The sequence below is a fragment of the Natator depressus genome, chromosome 25 (genome assembly GCF_965152275.1).
Source record: "Natator depressus isolate rNatDep1 chromosome 25, rNatDep2.hap1, whole genome shotgun sequence".
Taxonomy (NCBI): Eukaryota; Metazoa; Chordata; order Testudines; family Cheloniidae; genus Natator; species Natator depressus.
Genome location: NC_134258.1, coordinates 8,027,571 through 8,055,320, shown reverse-complemented (window position 1 = coordinate 8,055,320; position 27,750 = coordinate 8,027,571). Strand labels below are relative to the sequence as shown.

Genomic DNA, 27,750 nt, shown 5'->3' with positions numbered 1-27,750 from the left:
GAGATCATGGAAAATGTTAAATGTGAATTTGTTGAACCTGTATGTAGCTTACAGTTCACAAGATGTCAGACCTTTCTGTCAATCTTCTCGGGGATCTTTATGCTCCCAAAGTTTGTGCATTAGCTACTGCTTGGTCTAATAAAATGCATCACATTGAGGACCAATATGGCTACCTACATCTACTTACTACAGCATTTTTAGCAGACTTCCCAGTGGTTCCCTGGAGGGTCCATTATTTCCAAGCAGCAGCCTGGACAGCGAATGGTCCTGACTCCCTGTAATGGCCTCTTGGCAGGATTTACAGCTGGTTCCTGAGTTAAACTAACAAGATTACCCACCTCTCTGCTAATTTTCTGCCATTAAATGTATTATTTATATCGTTCCCAAAGTGTATTAGGCACTTTATGGACAAATAGAGAAGATGCCTGCCCTGAAGGGTTTACAGTCTAAGCAGGTGGAAGGATGAGGATTGGTGGTTGTGTGCAGTGCAACAGCAGAGAAGCAGTTAATTCCATGATTTTTTTGTTAGTGCTTTGGTTGAGGAGATGTGACAGAATATTACAGTTTGCCTTAGAGTGAAGGAGCAACCTATGGTCATTTATGAGGGTTGATTTGGAGAAAGCAGCAGGTTTACCAATTACAGCAGTTTGCTTACGGATGTTGTTTTTAAACTTTTTTTTTTTTTTTAAAGTCTCTGAACGGGTGATTGGAGAGGAGCCATTGCTGTTTAATATTCATTCTGGCTGTTGTTCAGGCTTGTTCTGGGAAAAGAGGGAGTGCAGCGGCACAACCCAAATGTGGATGAGGTGGTGGGATTTTTCCACCATGCCTTAATTGTGCATAGGGAGAGTTTTGCAGTGCCGGAGTTCTAATAAATTAGATGGTGGATAAAAGTCATTCCATGCTTTATGCTGATCTGTGGCTTTGTGTGGCCTTTTCTGAGCTCAGAAATGCACCTTCTTGTATTGTGGTACTGGGATTGGATCATACTTAGCCATACTCTATACTTACTTTTTCTTAAGGGCATATGCTGAGCACTGGAGGATCCCGCCGACTTTGGCTGGACTTGGGGCTTCCCATAACCTCTGAATGTCAGGCCTCCAGTGCTTTACAACTCCAGTACTGTACTAATCTGTATGAATGGGAATTGAAGACTGAAAGGTTTTTTTCTTATGGCTACGCTTTTGCAGCCATAAGTAACTGCATTTTGTCAGTGAACCCAAAGCTCGTTAATAAGTTAGAAAGTCTAAAGTTGAGGCACCCTGGCCCAGATCCTCAAAGGTATTTAGGCTCCTAACTCCCACTGATTTCAGTAGAAGTTAGGAGCCTAAGTACCTTTGAAAATCTGGGCCAGTGTTACCATTAAGCTGTTAAATTAGCATTTTGTTCACCTAAGTGGTTATTTGGGTGCCAAAGTACAAATTTTAGAACCCAGTTTAGAATTGAACATCCGAACATAAGTGCCTGTTTTAGAAATCTAGGCCTGTGAAATTGCACTCGTAAACTTGAAAATCAAACCCGAACACTGGAGATGTGCCATTGAATCTTGATTAAAAGTGACAGTCTTAGGATACTACATTTATTGAACGCAAAGTCATCTGTGACAGACAATTAGACTTCCACTTGTTATCTTGCTAATCAAAGCAATAAACAGTCATCCTGAACTTTGGAGAGACTAGCATGTCTTTGTAATTAAAAGCCTTTTGATGAGCAATATTTGAGAGAGAGAGAAAATTAGCATCTTGGATGGTGAGAAATATTTGTACAAAATCCCATGACCCTTGGATCCGAAATGGGATTGTTTTTTTTCTGTTCTTCTGATTGGTCACGTTGCCAGCCAGTCAGTAGTGTGTCCATGCCTTCAGTACCTGAACTCAGAGCATCCTGCTAATCCTGGAACAGCTCCAATACGGTGTCAGAACAGGAGTAAATGAGGTCAGACAGGCATTGGGATTCTATACAAATACCTGAGACAATTGTTTTGTTTCTCCTCATACTCCCATACAGTATCTTGATGCTGCACATAGTCTTGCATCACACTGTCGAAAGCTCAAATGTTGCGGATGGATTCTGGAGAAAGGACTGGATAATGTCCTTAGCTGTCCAAATGGCAGTAATCTGTTCTTGTGGAGCAGGACGTAGAGTGATCACTTGTGGAGTCAGAGAAGAATTTCACCCCAAAGACCCAGTGCATGATGTGGTTTTTCACTTTCCTCTGAAGCATTAGGCTTTGGCCTCTGTTCTATTTGGGAGACAGGACCACAAGTGGGTTCTGCTCTGATATGACAGGGGGTGGGACACTGTACTAAAGGGACTGCTCTGGTATGGCTTTAGGTAGAAGACAAGACTCAATAAGGGGAGCTAGTGGTCTGCTCTGGTATGACAAGGAGTGGGAGACGGACTCCTGGTGTGCTCTAGCATAGCGGCAGGTGGCAGATAGGACTAGTAAATCCTCAGTCCCCAATGACACACAGCCCCAGAGTTCGCTGTGGGTGTTTAGCACTTCCATGACTACTTTTCTTTTTCATTTTTTCTTTCCATCCCTACTGTTCTTTAAAGCCCCTCAGAGTCATGGTCTGAAATGCCACAAAATTATACCTCATTCTCTGGAAGGGCACGTAACACTCCTTTCACAGCAGATCATGCATGTGGAGCAGTGCTGCCCAATGTATTTTAACACCATCTATTATTCTGATTGCGCTCTTAAAGTTCTGATTGACAAACCCAGCTATTCTGCACTGGAAACCAGGAAGTAGACCATTTTTTTCCCCCTTCCTGTTTCTGAATGCATCTCCAGTAGAGTGCTGTGCAAGTCACTGGAGCTTGGGCTTGTTGCTACAGGTAGATATTCTCTCCTTACCCAAAGTCTCCTGCCCCAACAGGTAGAGAGGACAGGAGGTGCTGTTCAGCATTCCCTTCCTTTGTATCTGTACAATCAAGTATTATGCTGGAGGAAAAAAAGTTAATGGCAGGACAGAGTTCCTAGGAATTTATTTTATTGCATGCTTACTCCTGGGATTTGTTTTTGCACTTCAAGTAATGAGCAATAAGACAAGAACTATCTGCTTATCCACAAACCAGGCATTACATAAGTGCCGGTCCTGCCTTGTGTGCTTTGCTTTGTCAGTGAACCTAAGCCTTCGTCTTTTTATTTTTTCCTTCCTGGTATGGAAAAGATTATTGGCCTTTGAGGCAATCAGAATGATATGAGACCTTTAAACTCTAAGGCTAGAGGGAGCAGGAAAGGAAACGTATTTGAGGGAGGGTTTTGGTCAGGGTGGAGGGGAGTAGAGACTCAAAAGGGAAGCTGTAAAATGGTTGCAGTTTTGAAGATGACTGACTGGGCCTCGGAATCCGAGGGCAGTGGGGAAACTAGGTTTCAAAACATATCCAAAGCTAGCCTGAATATGTCTGTTTGCAAGACAGAATAGTAAATGTGCGTGAGATCATGTGGGGGTGAGACATCATGGGAGGGGTGCGTGAATTGAAAAGAGAATGTGTAGATAAAACAATAAAGGATGGGATTGCGAAGAAGTGATTTGGGAATGAAGGGGACTAGTCCTGAGGTGCCCAGTTCTGCAGGTTGCCCAAGGTTGACGCTCTGAGAGAAGCTCTGGTTGCATGATGGGAGTCCTGCTTGAGTAAGGAATGCAGGATTTGGCCTCAAATGCCTGGTGTCCACTTGTGCCCTGACTTCCAAGTAGCTAGAACAGAAACATGGCCTCTGTAGGAGGCCTGTATCCTCGCCGTCTTCGAGTCCAGATGGAAATTTATGGACTGACGCCCCCTCTCCTCCACCGTGTGCCAGAGTCCCTCCATGGCCCCCTGCCAGGTGAGGTCAGAGAGTCCTTCCTAGGTGGTGTGCTGGGGAGTGGGTTAGCACTGGAGCCTGTTTCATTTTTTTTAATGGCGATTCTTCAGACTGATGCCAAGACTATTTGGTGACGGGTGTTGCTCTTTGAAATTTTGTTGGCTCTTTTTTGTGTGTGCAGAGCTTGGTTGCCTTCAGGTTTACAGAGCCAACAAGAGACAACGTTTCAACTCTGCCCTTAAAACAGAAGCTCTCATGTCTTAACTAATTCAATTCCAGGAATGCTCCCTCGCATCCCCCCCCCCCCCCCGGCTCTTTTCAAAAATGGTGAAGTCTGAGGTTTCCTAAGGGAGTTAAGTGCCCAGAGACTGTAAGAGTTGGACATTTCAGGAAGTAAAGCTGTCTTTGAAAATCCTATCCTAACTGTGGTTTTGTAGTGATACATTCTGGTCACTTTAAATATTTCCCTCTTAAAAATAAGTAATGCTCTTAAAATCACCACAATCTGTTTGTTTGTTTATGGCAATACCAGAGAAACTTAGGGGGAGGAGAAAGTCCATTGGACTGTGATAGGCATGCAGATAAATTTTCTCTTGGCCTTGAGAGTTTGATCCAGCAGTGGAAAAAAAGACCTCCCATTAAACCATGTGTATGGGAGGAGATTGTCATTGGTGTCTGACTGTTTGAATAGTGCACTATTGTAGTGTACAAGCAAACAGGTTTGGTACGCACACAGGTCTTGACTGTGTTGCTACACATAAACATGTATCAAGACACGTTCCTGTGAGATTAAATGTGATCCCTGATGACACAGGAGAAAATTGGCAAGGAGGTCTGGGTGGAATAACCAGTTAAGACAAACCTTGCAACACAGAAGTTTGCCCTACTTTTTAATGTCAGTGGTTAAAACGGCCGTTTGTTGACGTAGCATAGAATCATCCCCTGGTGTCTCCTGTGCTGCCCGTCTATAGGTTAGCTGGCTGGGCTGGGTTGTATTTAGCCACGTGTAGGGCTTGCTTCTGCTATGCCTTAACTGAAGGGTTTCCTTGTCTTAATGTACGATGTGCCATGCTGGGTCAGACCATTGGTATCTAATCACTGTCCTGCTTCCGATGTTAACCAATACCTGATGCCTCAACAGAAGGTGAACTGCCCCAATACACTCTGCAAGTGTGATGCAACAGACGTGGGTACTTCCTGACCCCTGCAGTAATCGGGATGTGCCATAAAGCAGGAAGATTTGATTACCCCAAGTTAGTTTGCATGGCCACAGATGTTGACTATAATAGCCAGTCCTTTAATAATCAGCTATAGTATTTTTCTTATTCCTATGGTAAAACATTCAAACCACGTAGGCCTTGTCCTGAGATACACGGAGCACCTGCCACTCCTCTCTAAGAGTTCAGAACATCTCGGGTAGGGCCCTACATAGAGCGATACTGCTTTTTGTTCTGAATTTACCTGTTGTCATTGTCAGGTGTCCACTTGCCTTGTGGCACAGCCAGAAAAAGGAGTGGCTTTCACTTTACCCTCCACAATCTTAATTCTCACGCTCATCCCTTCTGTTATTATTTGTATTATGGTAATACCTAGAGGCCTGAGGGGCTGGGCACTGTGCAAACACACAGCAAGGGATAAACTTTGCCCCCCTCCCCCAAAGAAATCAATTTAAATAGAGGAGGCAGACAAAGGGAGGACAAGAGAGGCGCAAAGAAGTGAGGTGACTTGCCTAAGGTCACACAAGTCAGTTGCAGAGCTGGAATAGATCCCAAGTCTCCTAACTCCTAGTCCAGGGTCTCTACCAGTTAGATCACACTGCCTCTGATTTTTCTAGTCTCTAAACTATATCCTAGTGGATTTGTCCTCCTCATCAGACGACGAATCCGGTCTATTTAGCTTAACAAAGAGAATGTTAAGGGGTGACTTGATCATAGTCTGTAAGTACCAACATGGGGAACAAATATTTAATAAAGAGCTATTCCATGCCATCTAGCAGAGAAAGGTCTAATGTGGCTGGAATGTGGCTGGAAGCTGAACTTGACAAACTCAGACTAGAAATAAGGCGGATATATTTAATGGTGAGAGTAATTAATCACTGGAACAATTTACCAAGGGTCATGGTGAATTCTCCATCACTGACCATTTTTTGAATCAAGATTGGATGCCTTTCTAAAAGTATGCTCTAGGCATTATTTTGGAGGGGTTCCCTTGCCTGATTACATTCAGGAGGTCAGACTGGATTATCCCAATGGTCCCTTCTGGCCTTGGAATCTCTGACTATCTCGCTCATCTTCTGTAGCCATATGACTAGGGCCCTACCAAATTCTCAGTCCATTTTGGTCAATTTCACAGTAACAGGATTTTAAAAATAGTAAATTTAATGATTTCAGCTATTTAAATCTGAAATTTCCTGGTGTTGTAACTGTTGGGGTCCTGACCCAACTCTGAAGGCAGCCGTGCAGAAGTGAGGGTGGCCTGTTATGGTATTGCCACCCTTACTTCTGCGCTGCTGCTGGCTGAGTGCTGCGTTCAGAGCTGGGCACCTGGCCAGCAGCTGCCGGCCTCCCAGCTCTGAAAGCAGTGCAGTAGTAAGGGTGGCAATACCGCACCCCCACTACAATAACCTTGTGACTGCCCCCCGCACCGTTAACCTCTTTGGGTCAGGGCCCTCAGTTTGAGAAGCGCTGGTCTCCCCTGTGAAGTCTGTATAGTATAAGGTAAAAGTGCACAAAAGACCAGATTTCACGGTCTTTGGTGTGTTTTTCACAGCCGTGAATTTGGTAGGGCCTTACATATGACTGAAGAAATTATCCCCTTTTATAGAGGCTTTCTCTATTGGGTCGTCATGTGAAATTCATGTACATTTTAACAGTGCCAGAAACTGAAGGACAAGTAATGAATCTCTTTGCTGGTGGGGTGCAGTGTCCCTAATAATCTCCTCTCTTACAATGAGGAATCCCAGCCCTTTAACCTCTTATTACATTCAAACAGAGCCACTGATGCCAGGAAGTCAGTTCAATTTGGGTAGCAATTATCTCCCTGTTTAATCCCAGCTCTATGCAGGAGGAAGTACGGATCCGGGTCGCTGTTTAGTCAGAGAGAGGAGGAGGAGAAGATAGACATTCTTCCTTGCAGAAGTTTCAGTGATTTGGCGGAGGGCAAGGCTGGAGGAGGGTTGTCCCTAATCCTTTGTACTTAATAGCGCCTTTGACCTGAGCATCTCAAAGAGCTTTGCATGAAATTGTGTGTCAGACCAGTTCTGAGGTAGCTGAGTGGTGAGGTGCCTGTCTGATAGATGAGGTACAGAAGGAAGAAGTGACTTAGGGTATGTCCACTCTGCAATTCAACCCCTGCAGCTGGCCTCTGTCAACTGACTTGGGCTCGTACTGCAGGGGTGTAAAAGTGTGGTGGAGATATTTGGGCTTGGACTGGAGCCCAAGCTCTGGGACTCCTGAGCCCAAACGTTTACACCACAACTTTACAGTCCTGCAAGCTGGAGTCAGTTGATGTGGGCCAGCCAGGGGTGTTTAATTGCAGTGTTGTAAACACACCGAGTGCAGAGCTGGGAGTAGGACTTGGATGTCCTGACTCTCAATTCTCTGCTTTAACCACTCCAGTGCACTGCCTCTCCAACACACATGGCTGGTCAGCATGTCCTGGAGTAGGGCGGTAAATGATATCTAGTCAGCTGGATCTTTGCTAAGTCATCCCTCAGCTGTTTTCATCTTTGACACAGCAATAAAAGGAAAAAATATGAATGCTAAAATTGTTGTAAACAGGGTGGCTTGTAAATTTCAAATCAGTGGCTTGGGATGCCTTCCCTCAGCTCTCCGTAACTTACCCGGCTGATGGGGCATTGCTGAATTACCTGCTAATGCCATGTGTTTCCAGGAGTTCCACCCATACTTCTGGGTGGTCGTAATGCTTGGTATTTGCCTAATGCTAGAGGTTCTTTTGATGATGGTTTTTACCTAGTGCTGGGAACTGGACAAGACCTGTCTGCCTCCTGAGTTTAAGATCTAACTCAAAAGAATTCAGATGCCAAAACAACAGACTGGAGTTTTTGTGTGTGCCAATTTTAGATGCAAATGTCCCTGACCAATTCAGATGCTCTGCCAAATATATCGGCCTTAGACTGGCTTCTCTGAAGGCACACACAGGATGCAGCCGTTTCTGATCGAGGAAATGGTTGACGATTTAAGGAGGTTTTTCCGTGTTGCCTTGCCCCTTTTTTGGTCAATGATCGGAGAGGAGAGCTCCGAGGAAAACCTGCCTTGTCACTTGCCATCACTGGAACTTCTGCACGGTACTGCGCTGTTGGAGGTGTTTGTATTTTTTTCATGTGAAGTAAAACCAAGGTTCTTTATCACTTGTGGTCAAGCGTCCCACAGCACTTGTTGGAAGACCAATGGGCATTAATTCAACTTCTTTCCAAACTTCAGATTGAGTAATTATTCTGTAGTCTTCCTGTCTAACACCGCCAGGGGAATTTAATGGGATGTGGGAGTCCTCTTTTCATTTTGTAAACTGTTGTGTGCTGTGTACATCCCACTCCAGAGGTGGCTGCATTTCAGTGGTGGGTAGTTCCTGCATGCCAAGTATATGGCTTGTACAGTCCTTTGGGCTAAGAAGTGAACCATAAATACAAATGGGGAGCAAGCAAAACTCGTTGTAGTTAGAGGCTGGAGAATTGGTGGTAAAAAAAATCCAAAATGTTTTTTTTACTTTTACCCTTGAACAGGTACCTGGTATAAAAAGCAGAGTCATAAAATGGGGATCTGATATCCCTATATGCCTTGCTGCTGCTTCTACCCTGACGTGCTCTTCTCCGCAGCAGTAAGAGGCAAATCTCTGGCAGGTCAAACCTGGGTCTGGCAGGTGAATGGGGGCAGGTTATGTGATGGACCCTAGGACAAGTGCAGGTCATCTAATGATTTGATTGAAATGGATCTGTTTTTGCCATAATCTAGGTACGCTGGTGCCTTCTCCAGCATATCATCCATTTCAACCTTAGTCAACAAATCTGGGGTTTGTGGCCCCAGAGCCGCAGTCCCATAGATCCAAACATGGCAATGGTTTGTAAGGAAAAGAAACCAAAAAATGCACCTTTTGGGGTTCAGTAATAGCCCGTGTGGCATTTTGCTTTTAGATTCACAAGTCGGTCTGGGGGGGTGGCTGAAAGTCATTTCCATCTGACATCTGTGCAGCAGCTGACTTGAGACGCACGTGGTGGTCAGTTTTGATTCCTAGTAGAGAGGTGTTCACGTCAAAAAGCCACTGCCACACTAGGCACTAGTGTCAAGGCCCACCTTTTCCAGAACAGGGTTGGGGGGGGCATTCTGGGGTACCCATGATAAAAAGGGAGGTAATGTAATCAGCATGGGGAGTCAGGAGACATGGGTTCTGTTCCTGGCTCATTGACTTTGGACAAGTCGCTTACCCTCTCTCTGTGTCTGTTACCCCAGCAGTGAAATGAAAATGATGCGTACCCCCCACTGAGATCAGTGGATGTAAAAGTTCTCTCATTGCTAAGGAGGTACCATTTATCTGTTAATACAGAGCATTTCATCCTCCTACACTGTCAATCCAGTGCTTTGCACTAGCTCTGAATTGCCTTTTAATATTCTAAACCATGTCATTGGTTTCTATTGACATCCAGGATCTTCATCTCAAGAACATCCTTTTGTTTTGAAGGTCCACATAATTCAGATACTCTGATGGCACTACATTGCCAACAGCACATTCCTTTTGGGAAGCGGTTGAATTTTAATAGAGACGTGGTGGCATGGCAGAGATGAAACGGGCTGCTACTGAGTAGGCAAACACCCTACTTTAGGAATGCTTCATTTCCTCCTGACTGCCATCTTCCCACCGTTGGCTCTGTGCTATGTTCTTGAGGCCTCTGCAGAGTTTAGGGAGGATCCTAGGCAGGAAGAGACCTGCTCAGGCTTGCCCTGTAATGCTGCAGAAACTGGTGGCGGCAGAGATGGCTCATGCTCCGAATGGACTGAGAGCTGCGTTTCTCTCAAGAGATCAAGGGCTGCAGACAATGAGTGGGAAGGGGGAACGAGGATGACCGTTCCCTAAATATAAATTGAACAGACAAGGACTTGCTGTTGTGTGACCTATAATGGGGGTGAGCTATTCATAGTGGGGGAAATTCCCATTTCTCCGGCTGGTGGTGAGTGAGGGATCCAGTAATGTTTGGGCTTTGGGCAGCAAGCTGTTGACCTTTTTTTTTTTTTTTTTTTTTTAAAAAGAGCAACGTTATTTTAATAATCCTCAGCAGCACTCCTGGCTGTACCCTGAGCAATAGGACATAAGCAGTGGCCTTGTGTGACGTCTGGGGTCAAATGGCAAGCACCTTCAGCTCTTCCATGCTGTTATTCCCATGAAGCCTTGCTCCTTAAAACCAAGTAACAATGGGACTCTGAAGCCGTCCGTCCCTCTCATCAATGAGCGAGATGATTTAGCCCTAAACTATTGTGTAACATTGTTATTAAACAACTGATGTGTTGCAAGAGCTGGTGGCATTTTGGCAGCGGGGAAGGAGCCCTGTACTTTATTTATAAAGTGCTTTGGGATCTTCAGGAGGAAGGATGCTTTGCAAACATCTAGTACTTTTACTGGCTAACCAACCACCTGTGACTTATCTGCCTATACCATATGGTTCAGAGCCCTCATTAGCCAATCAGATTCCTCCTTTCATCCAGCTAAACTTTAAATAAATGCAGGACAGTACGAGAAAAAATTAAACAAGCTCTTCCCTCAGGCAAACCTGGTCATTAAACAGCATGACATCAACCATTTTAGCTTTGACCCTGACATGACACGGGCATGTCACTTGAATTCAAAACCTCACCTTTCCGAATTCCCATAAACTGCTGACTCCAATGGCAGTCATTTTGGAATCTCTCTTAAATAAACCAGTTACAATTTGTGAGTTGTCAAGTCATGTTTCTGCTTTTTTTTTTTTTTAATTAATTTGTCTGCAAGCCCTGAAAGGGGTTAAAATAACCTTTCTTTGTGAAAATAACTTCCCTGTTACAAGTAACAGCTCAGATTATCGAAATAGGAAGAGATGGGAGTAGGGGGGAGTATTTCTCTTCCACTTTGTACATTTCATATCCCTTTGTGTATTGTCACTTTCAGTGTTTCCCCAGCAGAATCTGGGCCTGTCTACATTAAGAACAGTTTTGCTGGTACAGCTATCCCAGCAAAAACCTTTACTGTGGATGCAGTTAGGTTGGTATAAAAATGCTTGTAGCAGTATAGCTAATGCTGGTTTGCGTTAAACAGCATGAACTGTACTGACATAAACACAGTTATACCAATATAACTCTGTCTACAATAAGGCTTTTACCAGCATAGCTGCGTTGATCTAAAAAAAACCCCCCCAGACCACCCCCTAACTGCTATGTCGGTAGAATTTTTTAGTGTAGAGCAGGTTTCAGTTAGTTTCCCTTGTTGTATGGCCCTTTTGAGGGAAGGGTTACTGTGCGACCCTTTTTTCAAATTGACTATATTTAAAGTTGACAGTGTACCTTGATACACATGGATATAATTTTGGAACCTCTGAAATGCAGCCCCTTCTGGGGTGAAACGTAGCATCTTTATAACAGCACCTAGCAACGCAATCTAGGACAGCGAGCGTAGACTGTCGTATTCAGCTGGAGAAAAATCTGCATGGGAGATTTAGGTCAGCTGCGGCTCTGTGGCTCACTCAGCCCTCGGCTTGGCAGTTGTGCATAGTCTGAAAGCCCTCAGCACACCTGTCCGTTGGGCACTGCACTGAGACCCATCAAACTCATTTCATACAAGTCACCGAAAACCCCATGGCTCCTGAGGCCTTACAGTTGCTACTGACATGGGATGCTTTGCAACCTGTAAGGGTGCAAGTCTCCCTGTCCCATTACTAACCCTCTGCGTGTTTTAATAACCTTGCCATTCAGAGTCCCTGAATAAGGGAACAGTGTGTGTGATTTCTGCCAGCTGTTCGGAAGAACTTAGCAAGCGGTAGGCAAGGTGAAAAGCCTTTGTGCTGTTGGCTGAAGTTTTCTAACCAGCGCTGCTGTAATACAGAAGCTGTTTGCTCACGGATAACTGAGGATGCTCACTGGGGGGGTTGGGGAAAATGTGCTAGGAAGTGTATATGTTTTTTAAGCTCCTTCACGTTCTCAGCTGCTGTAAATTTGAACTGCAGATCACCACAAAAGACATTTTGTCCAGAATAAGTTGTGAAGTGTACCACTTTCCATGCCAAGGCTGGAAAGTCTCATGACCCAGCCACCATTCCCACACTATGCTGTCGATTGTGTCGATTGTCCCGGCTCCCAAGTTGTGTGGGATTAACCCTTGCTTGGATGGTTGCCTTGTGCCCCAGCTATGGCTGGGCATGACAAACCCCAGCTGTGTGAGTGCTGCAGGCTGGCTGGCCAAAAGATTATTTGCCAAAACTTCTAAATGCTTTACCCAACTCAAATTCTTTCTAAAAGAGGGGGAACCTCCCTCCAGCATCTAATCTGGGGAAATTTCTAAATTGCATTTTTAGGACCAGACTAAAACCCACTCGCTTAGCGGGATAGCAGTCTGTCTTGCACGTTTGGCACTTCCTATTTTCAAAGGTAGAATTCTGCCCGTAGTCACCCACTTGTGAGCCCCCGTGAGTCAGTGGGGATGCATGATTGTAAATTAGGCCAATTCTATCTATTTAGGTACTATGTAGTATTTGAACACCTTACCATTGCTAATAAACATATCCTTGCACAGCAGCCTGTGAGGAAGGGAAGGAATTATTTACTCCCATTTTACAGATGGGAGGAGGGGGGAAATGAGGTACAGGGCAATGAAGATCACCTAGAGAGTCTGTGGCAGAGCCAGGAATTGAACCTACATCTACTGAGTCCCCATTCAGGGCTTTAACCACAGAACCATCTTTCCTCCTACCTTATCTCTGCACTTCATCTCAAAAACGCATGAGCCCAGAATCTAGGTCAAATTTTGTGCTTAGTTTTAACCTGTGCAACCATATTTCATCCCTTGTAGCTGGGGTCTGTTCCTTCCAGGCCGGGAATGTTTCAACCCCTATAAAGCGTCTGCATTTTACATGCCGTGAGACACCACAGCCCAGCTGATCCGTGTTAGTGGCTACCCTCTAATGGATGTGCTTAAGGCCCTTCTCCATCAGCTCCTATCAGCGTGAATGGAGGGACTCCCAGTTGCTTCCTTGGATGGGTGCACTTGCACCATGCAACTTTGGGATTTTAAAGCCGGTTCGTGCCTTGCTGCTGCTCAAATCGATATGTTTCATTAGGATTGAGCCCTTGGAGAACGTCTGCTGTGACAAGTGCTCTCAAACGCCAAAACCGTCCATCCAGGACCCGTTTGATTTCGTCCCTGACTGACCCATGTGTGTGTTAGGCCGGACCTCAGGGCGAGGTTTGAGCTGGTCTTTGAGCTATTTGAGTGAGCAAAAAGGTAGCAGGAGTTTTTTAAATAGAGGAAAGTGCAGCAAAATCCCCTCCTCTTGTGCTGAGATAACTCATGGAAAGTTTCAACTTGAAAGCGCTGCTGGGAAAGTTAAGGAAAGTAGGCGTGTGCATGTCTATAAAGACTGTTTTACAACCGTAGCTATTGTGACCGGTTGCTGCCTACTGCTGCTGTAACATAGCGCTATCAATTGCTTCCTTGTGTAGTTAGTTCTGTGCCTGACTCTGCCACTGATTCATTATTTCACTTTGCACAGGTCACGTCCCTTCTCAGGGCCTCAGTTCCCGCTGTTTGGGCACCCCATGGCCAGCGGTATTGGCTGCTGCTGGAGCGACCTGGGGCCAGCGGCTCTGGCCGCTACTTGGGAGGCCGCAGGCAGCTGGCTCTGGGGACCACGTGAGCAGCAGCCAGTGCAGCTGGTCCCACAGACCGCCCAAGAAGCGGTCCTGGGGGCAGCCCTGGGGAGTGCCTGAGCAGTGGTCCTAAAGCCAGCCACACCAGCTGCTGTTCTGGGGGGCCCCAGAAAGCTGGCTCTGGGGACTGCGTGAGCAGCCGCCAGTGCGGCTGGTCCCAGGGACTGCCCAAGCAGTCATCCTGGGGGTGGCCCCGGGGACCACCCGAGCAGCTGTTCCGGGTCCAGCCATATCAGCTGCTGCTCACATGTCTCTGGGCAGCTGGCTCCAGGGACCTCTGGAACAGCGGCCAGTGTGTCTGGTTCTGGGAAGCACCTGAGCAGCTGTCCTGGGGGTGCCCTGGGGATCGCCCGAGCAGCAGCAGTCCCGGGATGGCTGGAGCAGCACCCCAGGGGTGCCCAGAGGCCGTCCAGAGAGCAGTCCCTGGGAGCAGCACCAGAGGGCAGTCAACCCTCAGGGCTGGAACAGGGCCCCAGAAGTAGAGATTTAGGCAGGGGTATTTTTGTAAAAGTCAGGGACAGGTCATGGGCTGTGAATTTTCATTTATTGCCCATGTTCTGTCCATGACTTTTACCAAAAAGACCCATGACTAAATCTTAGCCTTAATTATGATTGATTGTATTATTATACTAGAGACCCCTGCTGAGGTGGGAGGTCTGTTGTAGCAGGCGCTGTACATACTTAGCGAGAGCCAACTCCTGCCCCAAAGAGCTTACAGTCTTAACAGGCAACACGGACAAAGGGCGGGAGACAGGAATTATCCCTATCCCTGTTTTACAGATGGGAAACTGAGGCCAAGGGAGGTGAAGTGACTTGCCCAAGGTTGCCCAGGGACTCTGTGCTGGAGGTTGGAATTGAACGTGGATCACCTGATTCCCATCTAGTGCCTTAACCACAAGACCAAAACGCTGCCGTTACTTCTGGCTGGCAGATCACTTGAGAAAGTAGAAAGGGTTTGAATGGCCACAGTAGGAAGTTAAGCAGAGCCGCTTTGTCTAGCTCACCTGCTAGGGCTCATTAAGAATGTTAGAAATACCTATTTCGCTTGGAGAATAACGTGTGTGAGGTTGGCGCGCCAGGTGAATCGTGGCCTTTGTACAGAACCGAGCACGCTGTCAGCGCTTCCCCATCGTTTCAGGAGCAGCTTTGTCGTAAGGCTCTTTCCTTCCATGAATGGGAGTGCAGCTGATCAACTGCCAGAGCGGGGCTCGTTGGGGAAAGGGGACGGGGGAGGCACAGGTACAGCCTGAGGTTTTATAGGGTCCAGTGGGAGCTAAGATGGCCCCTCCACTCAGTCTGCTAAGGCGGTGGAAAGGCTGCTGGGGTGTCCAGCTGGCATGTCAGGAGCACAGGTAGCTGGGCGAGTGGGGGGGGAGGGTGTGACGGAAAGTGCTCCACCGGGGCACCCTGCTTCCATTCAGTGCATGCGGGCAGAGAAGGAACAGAGGTGAAGCCCATGGGCACTACGAGTGGCAACGCAGCTAAAGGGATGGGGGTCGCTACTCAGCTGCACGGTGGCCCACTTTGGCCCAGTGGGTCGTGCACCGGGCTGGGGACGTGGGAGGCTTGGGTTCAATTCCTGGTACGGCCGAACGCTTCCTGCATGACCTCGGGCAAGTCCGTTAATCCATGCTGGGCCTCACGTCCCCACCTGTCAGCCGGGCTGATGCCTGCCTATCTCCCAGAGCCGGGGGAGGGTAAATCCAGCCAGCACAGTGCCCACATGTGTCCCCAGCTGGACCAGAGAGGGAAACTCCACCAGAGGGACGATTCATAGGGGCAAGAGGGATTCAACCTCCACTACCCGTTGGGTCCGTGGCCTCTCTGCTCACCGTGCCAGCTGCTCTTGGGGCTATTCCGGGAGCTGGGCTAGGTTGCCGTGCTCATTTCAGCCGGGTTACAGTGGGCTGGTGTCCTCGGTTCTGCTGCATAAACTTCAGCAGCTTCCACAACTCTAGGGGGATGCCGTGTGGTGATGGCTGGCGGCACAGGGTGGGGAGCCGCGGGGGCCCAGAGAACAACAGGGTCTGTCTGTGTCCGGCAGCCTCAATAATGAAGCCCCTTCATATCCATCGAGCCCAAGTCCTGTCTCTCTTCTCCCACAGGGAACCCTACTAATTCCACAAGTGTTTAAATCCCCGCTGTCCTCAGGTCTGTGACCTGGGCCCGTCCTCCTATGGTGGGGCCTTGGGCAGCAGGTTGGGGAAGGTTTCGTTATTTCCCTCTCCCTACAGGCCAGTGCTCTTCCCAAAGGGCGGGATGTGTTGGTGCGTGTGCCCTGAGCCAGGCATTGCACCAGAGCTGCTGAAGCTGTCTCACTCCTTCCCCAGCAAGTCCTTTGTGGATTGTGCCATGAGTTTCTCTCTTTCTTTTCTCCGATTGCCTCTCAGACCTAGGGCGACTTAGCAGGGGATCTCTCCGAAGGAGATGGCAGGGTGGGAGGAGCAAGAGACCAACCAAGTCTGTGACTGTAGAAATGTTCAGTGCAAAGAGAACCTGGGGGCCGGGGCGGGTGCATTGGATGTCTAGTATGAAGGCTGCATGCGTGTCTGGCACATAAATTGCCCCATGTAAAGGCCAACAGACAATAAATAAGACCCATGGTGGGAGATGCTTTTTACAGTCCGAACGCCTTTTAGCAATGAAGGGCTCTAGATCTGATCCTGCTTTTTTTTTCTCGTCTCTTCCCAGCCCTTGGTGTTGAAAATGGCTGGTGGCGTGGACGGCCCCATCGGGATCCCGTTCCCCGATCACAGCAGCGACATCCTGAGCAGCCTGAACGAGCAGAGGAACAACGGGCTGCTGTGTGACGTGGTCATCTTGGTGGACAGTCAGGAGTTTCCCACCCACCGCTCTGTCCTGGCGGCCTGCAGCCAATACTTCAAAAAGCTCTTCACCTCAGGGTTAGTGGTGGACCAGCAAAACGTATATGAGATAGACTTTGTGAGCGTGGACGCCCTGTCGGCTCTGCTCGATTTCGCTTACACTGCGACCCTGACCGTCAGCACTTCGAACGTCAACGAGATCCTCAATGCCGCCAAACTGCTGGAGATCCAGGCGGTAACGGAGGTTTGCACGGATCTCCTAGACAGGAAGATTCTGGCCAAAAATGACCAGATGGATTTAGTAGATCAAATTGATCAAAGGAACCATCTCAGAGCAAAAGAGTACCTGGAGTTCTTCCAGAGCAACCCCATCAACGGCCACCAAGGCAACTTTCCATGGACCAACCAAGACTTGAGAGACCTTCAGAGACTGAACTTCCAAGGGCAAGAGGATGACAAGGAGCCGGATTGCAACGGCATGGACTTCTACTCACAAGCCCCCCCAAATGAAAGACCAAAGGTGAACGATGGTGACCCCGACAGCAACCATGCCATGTGGCTGGACAGAGAGGAAGAGGAGGCCCCGGGAGCCTTATTCCCACCTTCCCAGAATGGACATTACAGTGGACACAGCCTGACGGCACAAGGAGAAGAGGAGGCAGCTTCAGGGGGTCACCTGGACCAGCAGGAAGCCAGTAACTCTCCCAGCTTCGTTCCTGGGGGAGCAGAGGCTGAGGAGGCTGAGGCTAGAGAGGTGGACGGGCTGGCCGCCAGTGCCCTGCTGCAGCAGATGATCAGTTCCGTGGGAAGGCAGCAGCTGGGTGAGGACGACCAGAAAGACGACGACGGGGTGATGGATTATTACTTGAAATACTTCAGCAGCTCTCATGATAGCGACGTGTATCCGTCCTGGTCCCAGAAGGTGGAGAAGAAGATCAGGGCGAAAGCATTCCAGAAGTGCCCCATCTGTGACAAGGTGATCCAAGGAGCTGGCAAGCTGCCCCGCCACATCCGCACCCACACGGGCGAGAAACCCTACGAGTGCAACATCTGCAAAGTCCGATTCACCAGGTGAGGGGCAGAGGGGGGCATCAAGGGCGGAGGAGTGGTATTGCACAAGCTGGCTGGCTGCTTATCGCTCGGGTGGGTGTGGGGTGGATCAGCCTTGCACAATCGCCCCCAGCCTGCAGTGAGTCATTTCCTTTTTTGATGGGCAAGTGACGAGTGATTTTTTTTTTTTGGGTGCCCAGTTTGAGAAACCCTGACTTAGAAATTGCTGAGCTAGCCACCCTTCTGGAAATTGGGGCCCTTCAACAATGTCAAATGCCCCGAATCTCTATAGTCACTGATTTTATCTTGGCCATGCCTGGGATTTGCAAAGGGGACCAGTGTAGGCTGGGCATCTGGGGGAGCTTGGATTTCCGAGCAGTTTCCCACCCCCATATCCTTTCCATCCTTGGGTGAGTCGCTTTCTTTGGCCAGTGGGGGCTGTTTAATGTAGATGACCCTTTAGAAATGGCCCCGTCTAAAGACTGAAACATCCAGAGCCCGTAGAATTGCGCAAAGATATCTGGAGGTAGAATTTGGCCTATCCTCTGCAAACTTTCTCTCTCTGCAAACTGCCCTGAGCAGAGCTGCTGCCGCCTGGTGATGCTGGTTCCGAGAGGAAGGGGTCGGGACTGTCTCTCTTCCTCCCCCTTTCCCCCACCAATTTAAAAATCAACTTTTTGGGGCCCCCTAGGGGCATGGGTTGTTTCAGCCCCATTCCTAATGCGGGTCTGTCTGTGCTTCCCTCTGCCGCGGGCGTGCCGAAGAAAGGGGTTATTGTTCGAGTTCCTCTGATTCACTTTAGTCCACGTGCTACAAAGAGGCCTCCTCGTTTCAGCCTTCACGTCTGATTGCAGCGCGAGGCTGGGGGTTCCGCCCAGATCTCTCCGCCCGGTGCCAAGCGATTGCGTGGGCTGGCTGACAAAGAAGCCAAACAGCCTCGCCCGCTGAGCCTGTTTTCTGCTTACGTAAATAGTCCTGGACTCAGGAGCACCAGTGGGGTTCGATTCCCGCGTGGAGCCTGGGGGGGAGGATCAAGCCAAGTAAACGCTGAGCTCACGGGCCTGATTCTGATCTGCCCCCTGCTGGTGTAAATCAGAAGTGACTGGGTAAGGTGGAGCAGCAGCCTCATGGGTGAGAGCAGTAAGCGGGCGAGGGGAGAGGACGCATCACACCCAGCTCTCCGCGTTCCTAAGGCTCAGTCCCCTTGATTTCCATTGAAGCGGGAGCCTGAGGAGTTGGTGCTGAGACCCTTGCAGGATCGGGCCGAGTCCCACTGAAAGCAAAGGGAGCTGCACCTGCTGGAGTGTGAACAGCAGGCTGGCCCGTTCGCATGGAAAGCTGCGTGCAGATGTGGCGGGGTGACCTACCCGGCAATGCAGTGGGGAGAATTACCTTGCGAGAGGGCCCTGCATTTGTTAGCTGTGGCATGCAGATAATGCAGTGGGCCTGCTGGGCTAGGGTGCCAGCTGTACCACTCCTGCAACCCGCTGGGCCAGCTCAAGCTCTGGCATGGGCCAGGCATTGGCCCTGACCGGCAGGCAAGAGACGCCTCCCGCCCCTGCCAGTGAATCTGCCGGCAGGGAGAGGGCAGAGTCCTTGAAAGTAACGCGTCTGTGGTATGCATAGGTGCATGTGTGCATGCAGTATATGTACACACGAGTGTGCGCTCACACGCACTTGAGCCAACCCACCTCCTTCTCAGAGGTGCTGTTGAGAAGCCGGGGGATGTGTCTGTCTCCTGGGCATGTCCTGGTTGAGATGCAGACAGCCACTGTCCTGTTACTAGATCCTGCCTGCCTACCAGCTGCAAAGTGTGGGTGTGCGGGGGATAGAGACCGGTGGGAACGCAGTGCTCGCCTTGCTGGGGCGAGTTTGGAGAAAGATTTGATGATGAGGCAGTGCAACCTCATCGCTTTTTGATCTCTCCCTCCTGCCGTACGCCTGTGTGGTTGTATCTCTTTGACACACACACACCACCACCACCCCCAACCCCCCGAGCCCAGCCTGCACGTATAAACAAGGCTGTTTCATAATGTGCTAAGGCCGAGTTTCCAGACTGAAATCCAGGAAGCTCGTATGTGGCCACAGAAACCCCCAAAATCAGGACATCTATAGCCTGGGCTGTCTCCCACCATGTCCTCTCTGCCCCCTCTACCCTCCCCCCCCGCATTAGCAAGGATGCCCTTTAATTGCAGACCCAATGTCACAGCTGTCCCACAAAGACCTGCTGTTCCACCCCCTGTTTACGACTGCAGTTTGTTGACCTCAGAAATGCTAAGTCAGGCGAACGCCAGGATTATGGAAAATCTTTTTTTGGGTTCCAGACAGAAATCCTGACTGGTGTCCTGCTCCCCTCCTGCTCTGCTCATCTGACTTGTGCCTGTCGGTCTTTGTCAGATGTTGCATTGCTCTGCGCGAGGCCTTTGGGGTCCCGAAGGCTGGGGGGTTGGTCTAGCCAGCCCAGGAACCCTTGTGTCTCTTGCTGTTTACCGTAGTTCTGATCCTTTCAAATGAAGCTGGTGAGAGCAGTTGGGTTCTGCTGCCTTCCCTTTGACCTCCTGAGTGATGCCACCTCCAGGGTTGCAGCCTGGGTTTCCCATGAACCCCTCTGGGTGCTGAGTCACCATGTGCTTTCCTGTGCATGTCTCCTACAGCTTCCCCTGCGCTCTGCCCCGCCACTCCCTTCGTTAAAGAGACATGGGCAGGTTAAAGCTCATCTGTTAAAAATAAAGGTCCTTATCTGTGCTAGCAATAATAATTAATAATAATAAATTGTCCGTACTATGACAGCTGCTAACAGATCAGGGATCCGGTTATACTGGGCCCTCTATATACACAGAGTGAGAGACGGTCCTTAAAGAGCTCACAGTTTAAATAGACAAGGCAGACAGAGAGGTAAAATGACTGGGGTCAACAGCAGAACTGGGGATACAACCCTAATCCCCTGAGTGCTAGCCCAGTGCCCTACCGACTGCCTCTCTGAGAACGCCCTACACTAATAAAGCAGGGCCTTGGAAATAATCTAGTTTGCTCATCACCACTTACGCTGTTTGTTTCCCTTTGAGCTTCTCTCAGCTTGGAGAATTGCACAGGGCTAGTCAGTCTGAGGTTAGTTTCTAGTCAGTTTCACTTTCTGGGTTTCCTGCACTAGCCCAGTGAGGAATGTTGGGGGGAAAATCATAAAAGAAAGGAAAATCATTTAAAAAATTCTGTTACTATTCACTAACCAATTTATTTGAGCATGAGCTTTCATGAGCTACAGCTCACTTCTGCAGTTTCCACAGTATGCATCTGATGAAGACATTATATACACAGAGACCATGAAACAATACGTCCTCCCACCCCACTCTCCTGCTGGTAATAGCTTATCTAAAGTGATCATCAAGTTGGGCCATTTCCAGCACAAATCCAGGTTTTCTCACCCTCCGCCCCCCCCCCCCCAACTCACTCTCCTGCTGGTAATAGCCCATCCAAAGTGACCACTCTCTTCACAATGTGTATGATAATCAAGGTGGGCCATTTCCTGCACAAATCCAGGTTCTCTCACCCCCCGGGAAATGGCCCAACTTGATGATCACTTTAGATAAGCTATTACCAGCAGGAGAGTGGGGTGGGAGGAGGTATTGTTTCATGGTCTCTGTGTATATAATGTCTTCTGCAGTTTCCACAGTATGCATCCGATGAAGTGAGCTGTAGCTCACGAAAGCTCATGCTCAAATAAATTGGTTAGTCTCTAAGGTGCCACAAGTCCTCCTTTTCTTTTTGCGAATACAGACTGACACGGCTGCTACTCTGAAACCTGTTACTATTCAGTTTTTAAGAAAACCTTTTATTTTTCCAATGATGATTACATTTTCGGCTTAAACGATTGGACAATGTTCCTTTAACGGGAGCCAACGGAATAACCACTTAACCCATTGCTAACCTACAGGGTGGCCTTTTCGAAACCTGTGCCGATTTCTTCCCCTTTTGGGGCCTGTTCAAAGACCAGTTGTTGACTCATCGCAAGCACTCCAGTTCTTCCGAAAAATGGTCAGCAAAGCTCTGAGGTTGCGCTGGCTCGTTCTAGTCCGCCGCAGAATTTTCACCGGGATATGTTCCTCAGTCATGGGATAGGGCCCCAGTGTTTGTGTGCTGTACGACACAGCCCAAAACACCTGTGCTTGCCCCAAAGCCCCGACAGTATAAGCAGGCCACTCCAGGAAGTTGTGTGTGTGGTTTGTGTCTGAAGATCAGTGCTGGTGAGCGAGGCCTCCGTCACTCACAGACACTCTCACGCTTACCAGGGGAACGGGAATAGCCGGAGTTATAAGGACACAGGAAACGTTTTGGAAGGGATCTAAATCCTCCCGTGTCAGAGCATGAGCCAGACCCTAACTAATGGGGGTTGGGAGGAAATTTCCCCGGGGCAGGGTATCCCATAGCTGTTGGGGGGGAAAGGGGAGTTGTGGAACCATTCTCGAAAGCAGCTGATGTTGACCGCAGTAGGTGAGAGGCTGTTGGGCTGGATGGACCCGTGCTCTGCTCAAGCAGGGACACGTGCCTCCGGATTTCTGCGCACCAGGCCCCAGTCGCAGGGCTGCCTCCACGGCCTTGCAGCAGAAATGGCCACCACATGGTTCACATGCGGCTAACTCTAGTGGGGAGTCTGGGGACATGGACGCTCGGCCACCAGCTCACATCACGCAGGCCAGCAGGCAGCGGCCCCCTCCGCTAGGGGAAGGCTCCATAGCGCGTTCTCACGGGGCTGAGCCAGCTCGTTCCCTGTGGGAAATCTCCCAGTCCTTAGCACAACCAACCCCGAGGGATCATGGTGCTGAATGTACAGGGCTCCCCCAGTCGCCTGGGTGGGAGGGTCAGCACATGGCAGGGTGGGGGTGGAAGGTCCTCCCTCTGGTCACCACATGTCTGGGTGAGGGAGAGTCGCCATGTGGCTGCGTGGGAGTGAAGGCTCCCCCAGTCCTCCCCCCAGTCGCTGCGTGTCTGGGTGTGGGAGGGTTGCTGTGTGGTGGGGGTGAAGGCTCCTCCCCCTGCCCCTCCCCCGGTCACCCCACGGTGGCATAAAGGTGAAGGCTCTGCCCACCGTATGGCAACCCTGTGTTCAGGCGCAGAATCCCAGCCCCGCTCCCTGACACCATCTCTCTCTCCCGTGCAGGCAGGACAAGCTGAAAGTTCACATGAGGAAGCACACAGGTGAAAAGCCTTACCTGTGCCAGCAATGCGGGGCTGCTTTTGCGCACAACTACGACTTGAAGAACCACATGCGTGTGCACACTGGCTTGCGGCCTTACCAGTGCGACAGCTGTTTCAAGACTTTCGTCCGATCCGACCACTTGCACAGGCACCTTAAAAAGGATGGGTGCAACGGCATCCCATCCAGAAGGGGGCGCAAGCCCCGGGTCAGAGATGTGAGCGGCCTGCCCGCCCCCACAGGGAACCCCGAAGACGGAAGCTTTGAAGCTGGTGGCGAGAGACAAGAATCACAGGAGGACACCGTGCAGAAAAATGGCCAGGAGCAGCACTTTGAAGATAGTTCTAACAATGAAGCATCAGGAAGATTGAATGTAGAGGAGGGGTCGTCAGAGGGTAACACACAAGGACTCTCCTAAACCAAAAAAAAAAAAAAAAAGTGTCACAAAATCTAGTTAGTACTTTCCTCCGATTTCTCTTTAAAATATTTCTCTCCCTTTTAAAAAGATATATATATATGTATATATATATATATATATATATATAATGTTTCCAATCCTCCCACCACAACCAGTCCCATGGGGACACCTCTAATAGCTAAGGACCTTTCGTTGGAAGGCAGATGCTTAGGAAGTGTGAGATCAGGAGAGTTGAAAGTTGGTCTATAACATGGAAAGAAGCTTCCATGCAAATCCAAAGCTTTATTTTGTGTCCAGACACACTTTAAAAAACGGCAGAGATGCATCTATTTAAAAAAAAAACAAAAAAGGCCAGAAATATTCCAAGAGGTGAATGGATTCTTCCTGGGCAGTCACTACATTTCGTGCCTCCGTCTGACTGGATGGGAAAGAATCGAGTGCAGCTTTCTCTCCATTGGCAAGTGAAAGCTCCTGATGCCTGAGATGGTCTTTTGTTGATCAGGGATTTGATTCTGCCGTAGGGAGTTCAGATCCTTTCTGGCCTGATGCTGAGCAAAGCTGGCTGAAATCACCTGGTGCATAATTTTTATAATGATAATTGGATGGGGGGAAACTGATGATATTTTACATATTCATTTTTTAAGAATGATTGCTCATGCCACGTGGGTGGGTGATCACAATTTTGCAAGGCTGCTCTGAGCATCACGTTTGAAATGCCTAGATGCCAGGTGAAACTGTGACTCTCCCCAGGAGGTTTAGATTGGCGCTTCGTTCCCAACTGGGAGGCAGGGCTCCTGTGTTCAATCTTGGCTCTGCCACAGAATTGCTGGGTGACTTCGGGCCAAGTCATTTTCCTTCTTCAGGGCGCAGCTTCCTCAGCTGTAAAATGAGGCGAACGCTGTTTTGTGTGAGGTTTGGGAAGTGCTTTGAGATCCAGGGAGTGCACGTTGCGATAGGTGCGAACTCCTTCCTTGGCAGATACACTGGTCCATTTAGGGGTTACTGCGTGAGGGTCTCTTGGACAAAAATGGCAGCCTTCTCTGCTCTGTGCAAAGATCTTTGGGGCACTTTTCCTGAGGATGTTTGCAGAGTCCTTGGCCAGCATTTCCCCCTCACCCACTCATTGGGCAGCACATTTGTATGCCTCACTCTTATCCTCCACCCCAGAGGTGGCTGCATTTCCATGAGTGCTGCATGTATATAGTTTGTAATGTGTTGTAGCATTAAAGGCCCTGTTTTAGTAAGATAGCCTTGTGGCTACCAAACTTCTCTCTCCCTAGCACACTGAAAACCCTGAATCGGGCAGGAAGGTGAGCAATCTAATAAAATTCCAGGCAACCTCTGATTCAGGAATGGGCTAGTTTTGTACTTTTATGACTTATCGTCTGCTCTGGTGCTTGGCAAATTGTGCCCCAACAGGAGCGGAGCGGAGGGTAGATTTTGCTAGATCAGATTGTTGCATCCTGAATCCTAACCTTGCCTTTCAAGATGCAGCAATTATTCAATCCTCCCTGATGAGTCAGCCTCTCTAATACTCCCCTCCACCAGAGCTGAAGCTGGAGCCACCTCTGGGATGTGGCAGGATTCTTCTGTATCTTTGGGCCTGCCGGGAGTTAACGATCAGTAACTGACAAGATTGGGCGTTTAGTCTTTTGCCACCGTGACATGGAATGGACAGCGCCTGTGTGACTGAGCTCTTAGCACTTGTTATAGCAGCTTTCATCCCAGGATCTCAAAGCACTTGATTAGTTGGTTCTGTTAAGTAAAAGAATCTCTCGGAGCAGGGTAACCCCCAATATATTAGGAATCAGATGAGAGCATCCTAAAAGCAGTTAAAACCGAGGGTTGTTTTTTTTAGAAAAGGGTTATTTAAGGTCTCCCTGAAAGGTGCGGGGAATCTTTCTGGAGATGGAAGCTGCTGGGGTAGAAATAAAAGCACTCTGGGGCTGCTTCTCCTTTAAGGCTTTGGAGTTGGGGTTTGGAATTTATCTCCTCTGGGGCCCTCAGGCTGGGTCATTAAATGCACAGGCTTCTGGGATGGGTATTTCTCCATCAGACTGGCACCAATGTATTTACTGTCCAGCAGGGGCAAAGCCTAATTTATTTATTTGAATAGCGGGCACTGAAAGACTGGCCCAGGGGATGTGCACAGAGCTAACGTGGTGGGGTGGAGGAGACGGGCGCTGGGGCTGACCGCGCCTCAAGCCCCGTCGTCCTTTCCTTGCTACGGTTACTAGAAGAGTGCCCGAAGCTTCACCCAGCGCTCAGTTTCAGTCCCGAAAAGATGCGGGCGTGACCTACGTGTGAGATGATCAGAATTGCAGGCTAACCTGGTCCGAAACAGGCCACGGACTCCTTGAAACGAACGGGATCAGGGCCTAATGCTCAGTTACACCAAGGCCTTTACAACCCTCTGCTAGCACAGAAAGACCTTGAAAGTGGCTTGTAAATTACTCCCACTGTAATGGGGCCAAGGTGGCGTGGGTGTTAGGCCTGGTCCACACACGGGTTTTGTACCAGTATAACTGTTTCAGGTAGGGGTGTGACTTTTAACTGATGCAGCACAATGCCTGCTGTGGATACAGTGATACCAGTAGAAAGATATGAGAAGGGAAATAAGCAATGCTGGTATAGCACCTTTCTACCAGTAAACCTGCATCCACACTAGAGGGTTTGTACCCCTTTAACTATTCCGGGACAGGTAAAGGGGTCCAATGCCCTAATGTGGACAAGGCCTTAACACTGAGGATTGTTCCTAGCCAGTCCCAGCCCTGTGATCTGAAACATATCACATGGGTCAGTCTCAATCAGTCCTTATTCCCCAGCTATATAGAGTCAAGTATACGGATATAAAGTAAATATTGGTGTGTACTACCCAGCTCCTCCAGGTTAGCAGAGTCTAGAAAGGGCACCTTTCAGCCATTCTCCTGTTTTTTAAATGCACAGTTCAAAATGAAAAGAGATTCTAGTCCTTTTATTTTGAAAGCACTTTTTAGATTTTATTTTAATTTTAAAGTGAGAGCAGGTTTGGCCGAATGTAAACTGGAGAGGGAGTGAGAGGGGAGTGTGTGAACTGGGGGAGGAGGGCGGGGGGGGGTGTAGGGGAGAGAAAGATGGATGTTTATTTAATGCAGAAAAAGCAATAAAAATTTAAAAAACCATTATTAAAAAAACATAAAAAAAACAACCAAGAAGTCTTAGCACTTTGCGATGGAACGGGTACTTCGAAATCACTTTATCTTAATTTAAAAAGCAAAAGCGAAACATGTTTACAAGTTGAAACCAACTTCTATGGAAAAAAAATTATTATTAAAAAAAAATTCCTAAATTTATTTTTGTAAGAAAAAAAAGTGTATATATATATTAAAAAACAAAACAAACCCCAACCTAGGCAGAATCCAATGTCTATTTCATGGAATAATAAAACAAAACGATATCCAAGGAGAGGAAGGATGCTAATTAGGTTCTGTGACATGACCTGAAAATAAACCCCTCAGAAGTGATTGCACTTCACAAAACGGAAGCTTGAATATTAGGCAGGAATCATGGGTGTTTTTGTTTTTGTATTTTTTTCCTTCTATTTTCCTTTTTTTTTTTTTTATTTGTTTGTTTGTTTCATAAATGTCTTATAGCCAGTGCTAGCCCAGATGTCTCTCCCAGCTTCCCCCATGCCCCTCCCACCCCCAAGAGCATCTTAGCTTGTGTAGCAAGGAGGAAAGAAAGTGTCTCAACTGCTGGGTGATGTAGTTGATCAGGGGGAAAGGACCATGGGACGGGGCAGCCCCTGTGTTCTTCCTTGTTTCATTTCTTCTCTGAGGCATACTCAGCCAGGCTTGGGTAGATGATGAGATACGTCTCCTGGGTGTAGAGCTCAAAGCCAAAAGCATACTCGATCTTTGAAGTTAATCTAGCGTTTCCCAGCTCTGCCTCCTGCCGCCCCACTGTTTGGACAGCAGTAGACGTGTTTCTAGCATGAAGCAGGGATTCAGGTTTGAAGTCAGTTTGTTGATGTCTAATTCAGGATAGAGACTTTTGTGGCTTGATGATGCACATAAACCCTCCTCCTCCCCACTTGCCATGAGCCCAGTGACTATTCCAGAATCAGATGCTCAGAGTGGGGGGGGGGGACCCACCTTACAAATTAAATACAAAGAAAACAAATATCAAAAATAATGTCCCCCATTGCTTTTCTTTACCAACCGATAGGCTGGTAGCCAGATCTTTGCCTCACAGGAGTGCCCTGCTTCTGGAGTAACATAAAAGCCCGCAAAAATTTCGCACAAGGAATTTTTCCCCCCTCAAAGGGGGGGAAAAAGAGAATAAAAAGGGTACAAAACCTGGCACTTCTGACTCAGCGTTTCCCCCAGGGCCTAGGCCCGGCCTTAGTGTCTGAACGTGGGCTCGCTCCAGGGGACACGGAAACCTCTGGGCTGGTGCCTTTGCTTTCAGGCTCTAGTTCCTGTTTGCAGAGCACGAGGCTGGGCTCGGAGGTGCTGTAAGATCAGGGCCTAGGAGACAAACTGTTGGGAGAATGTGCCCTGCCATCAAGGGGA

General features: G+C 48.6%; 1 protein-coding gene across 2 annotated transcripts in view; it reads left to right on the top strand.

Moving 5' to 3' along the window:
• The window catches only part of ZBTB7A (zinc finger and BTB domain containing 7A), a 28,330-nt gene extending 2,078 nt beyond the window's left edge, over positions 1-26,252 (top strand). For both annotated transcript variants that reach the window (XM_074939430.1, XM_074939431.1), the window contains exons 2-3: positions 16,405-17,609; positions 22,744-26,252. In XM_074939430.1, coding sequence (XP_074795531.1) covers positions 16,420-17,609; positions 22,744-23,197 — 1,644 coding nt within the window. In that variant the 5' untranslated portion in view covers positions 16,405-16,419 and the 3' untranslated portion in view covers positions 23,198-26,252. The remainder of the gene's footprint in view (positions 1-16,404; positions 17,610-22,743) is intronic.
• Positions 26,253-27,750: the final 1,498 nt, after the last annotated feature.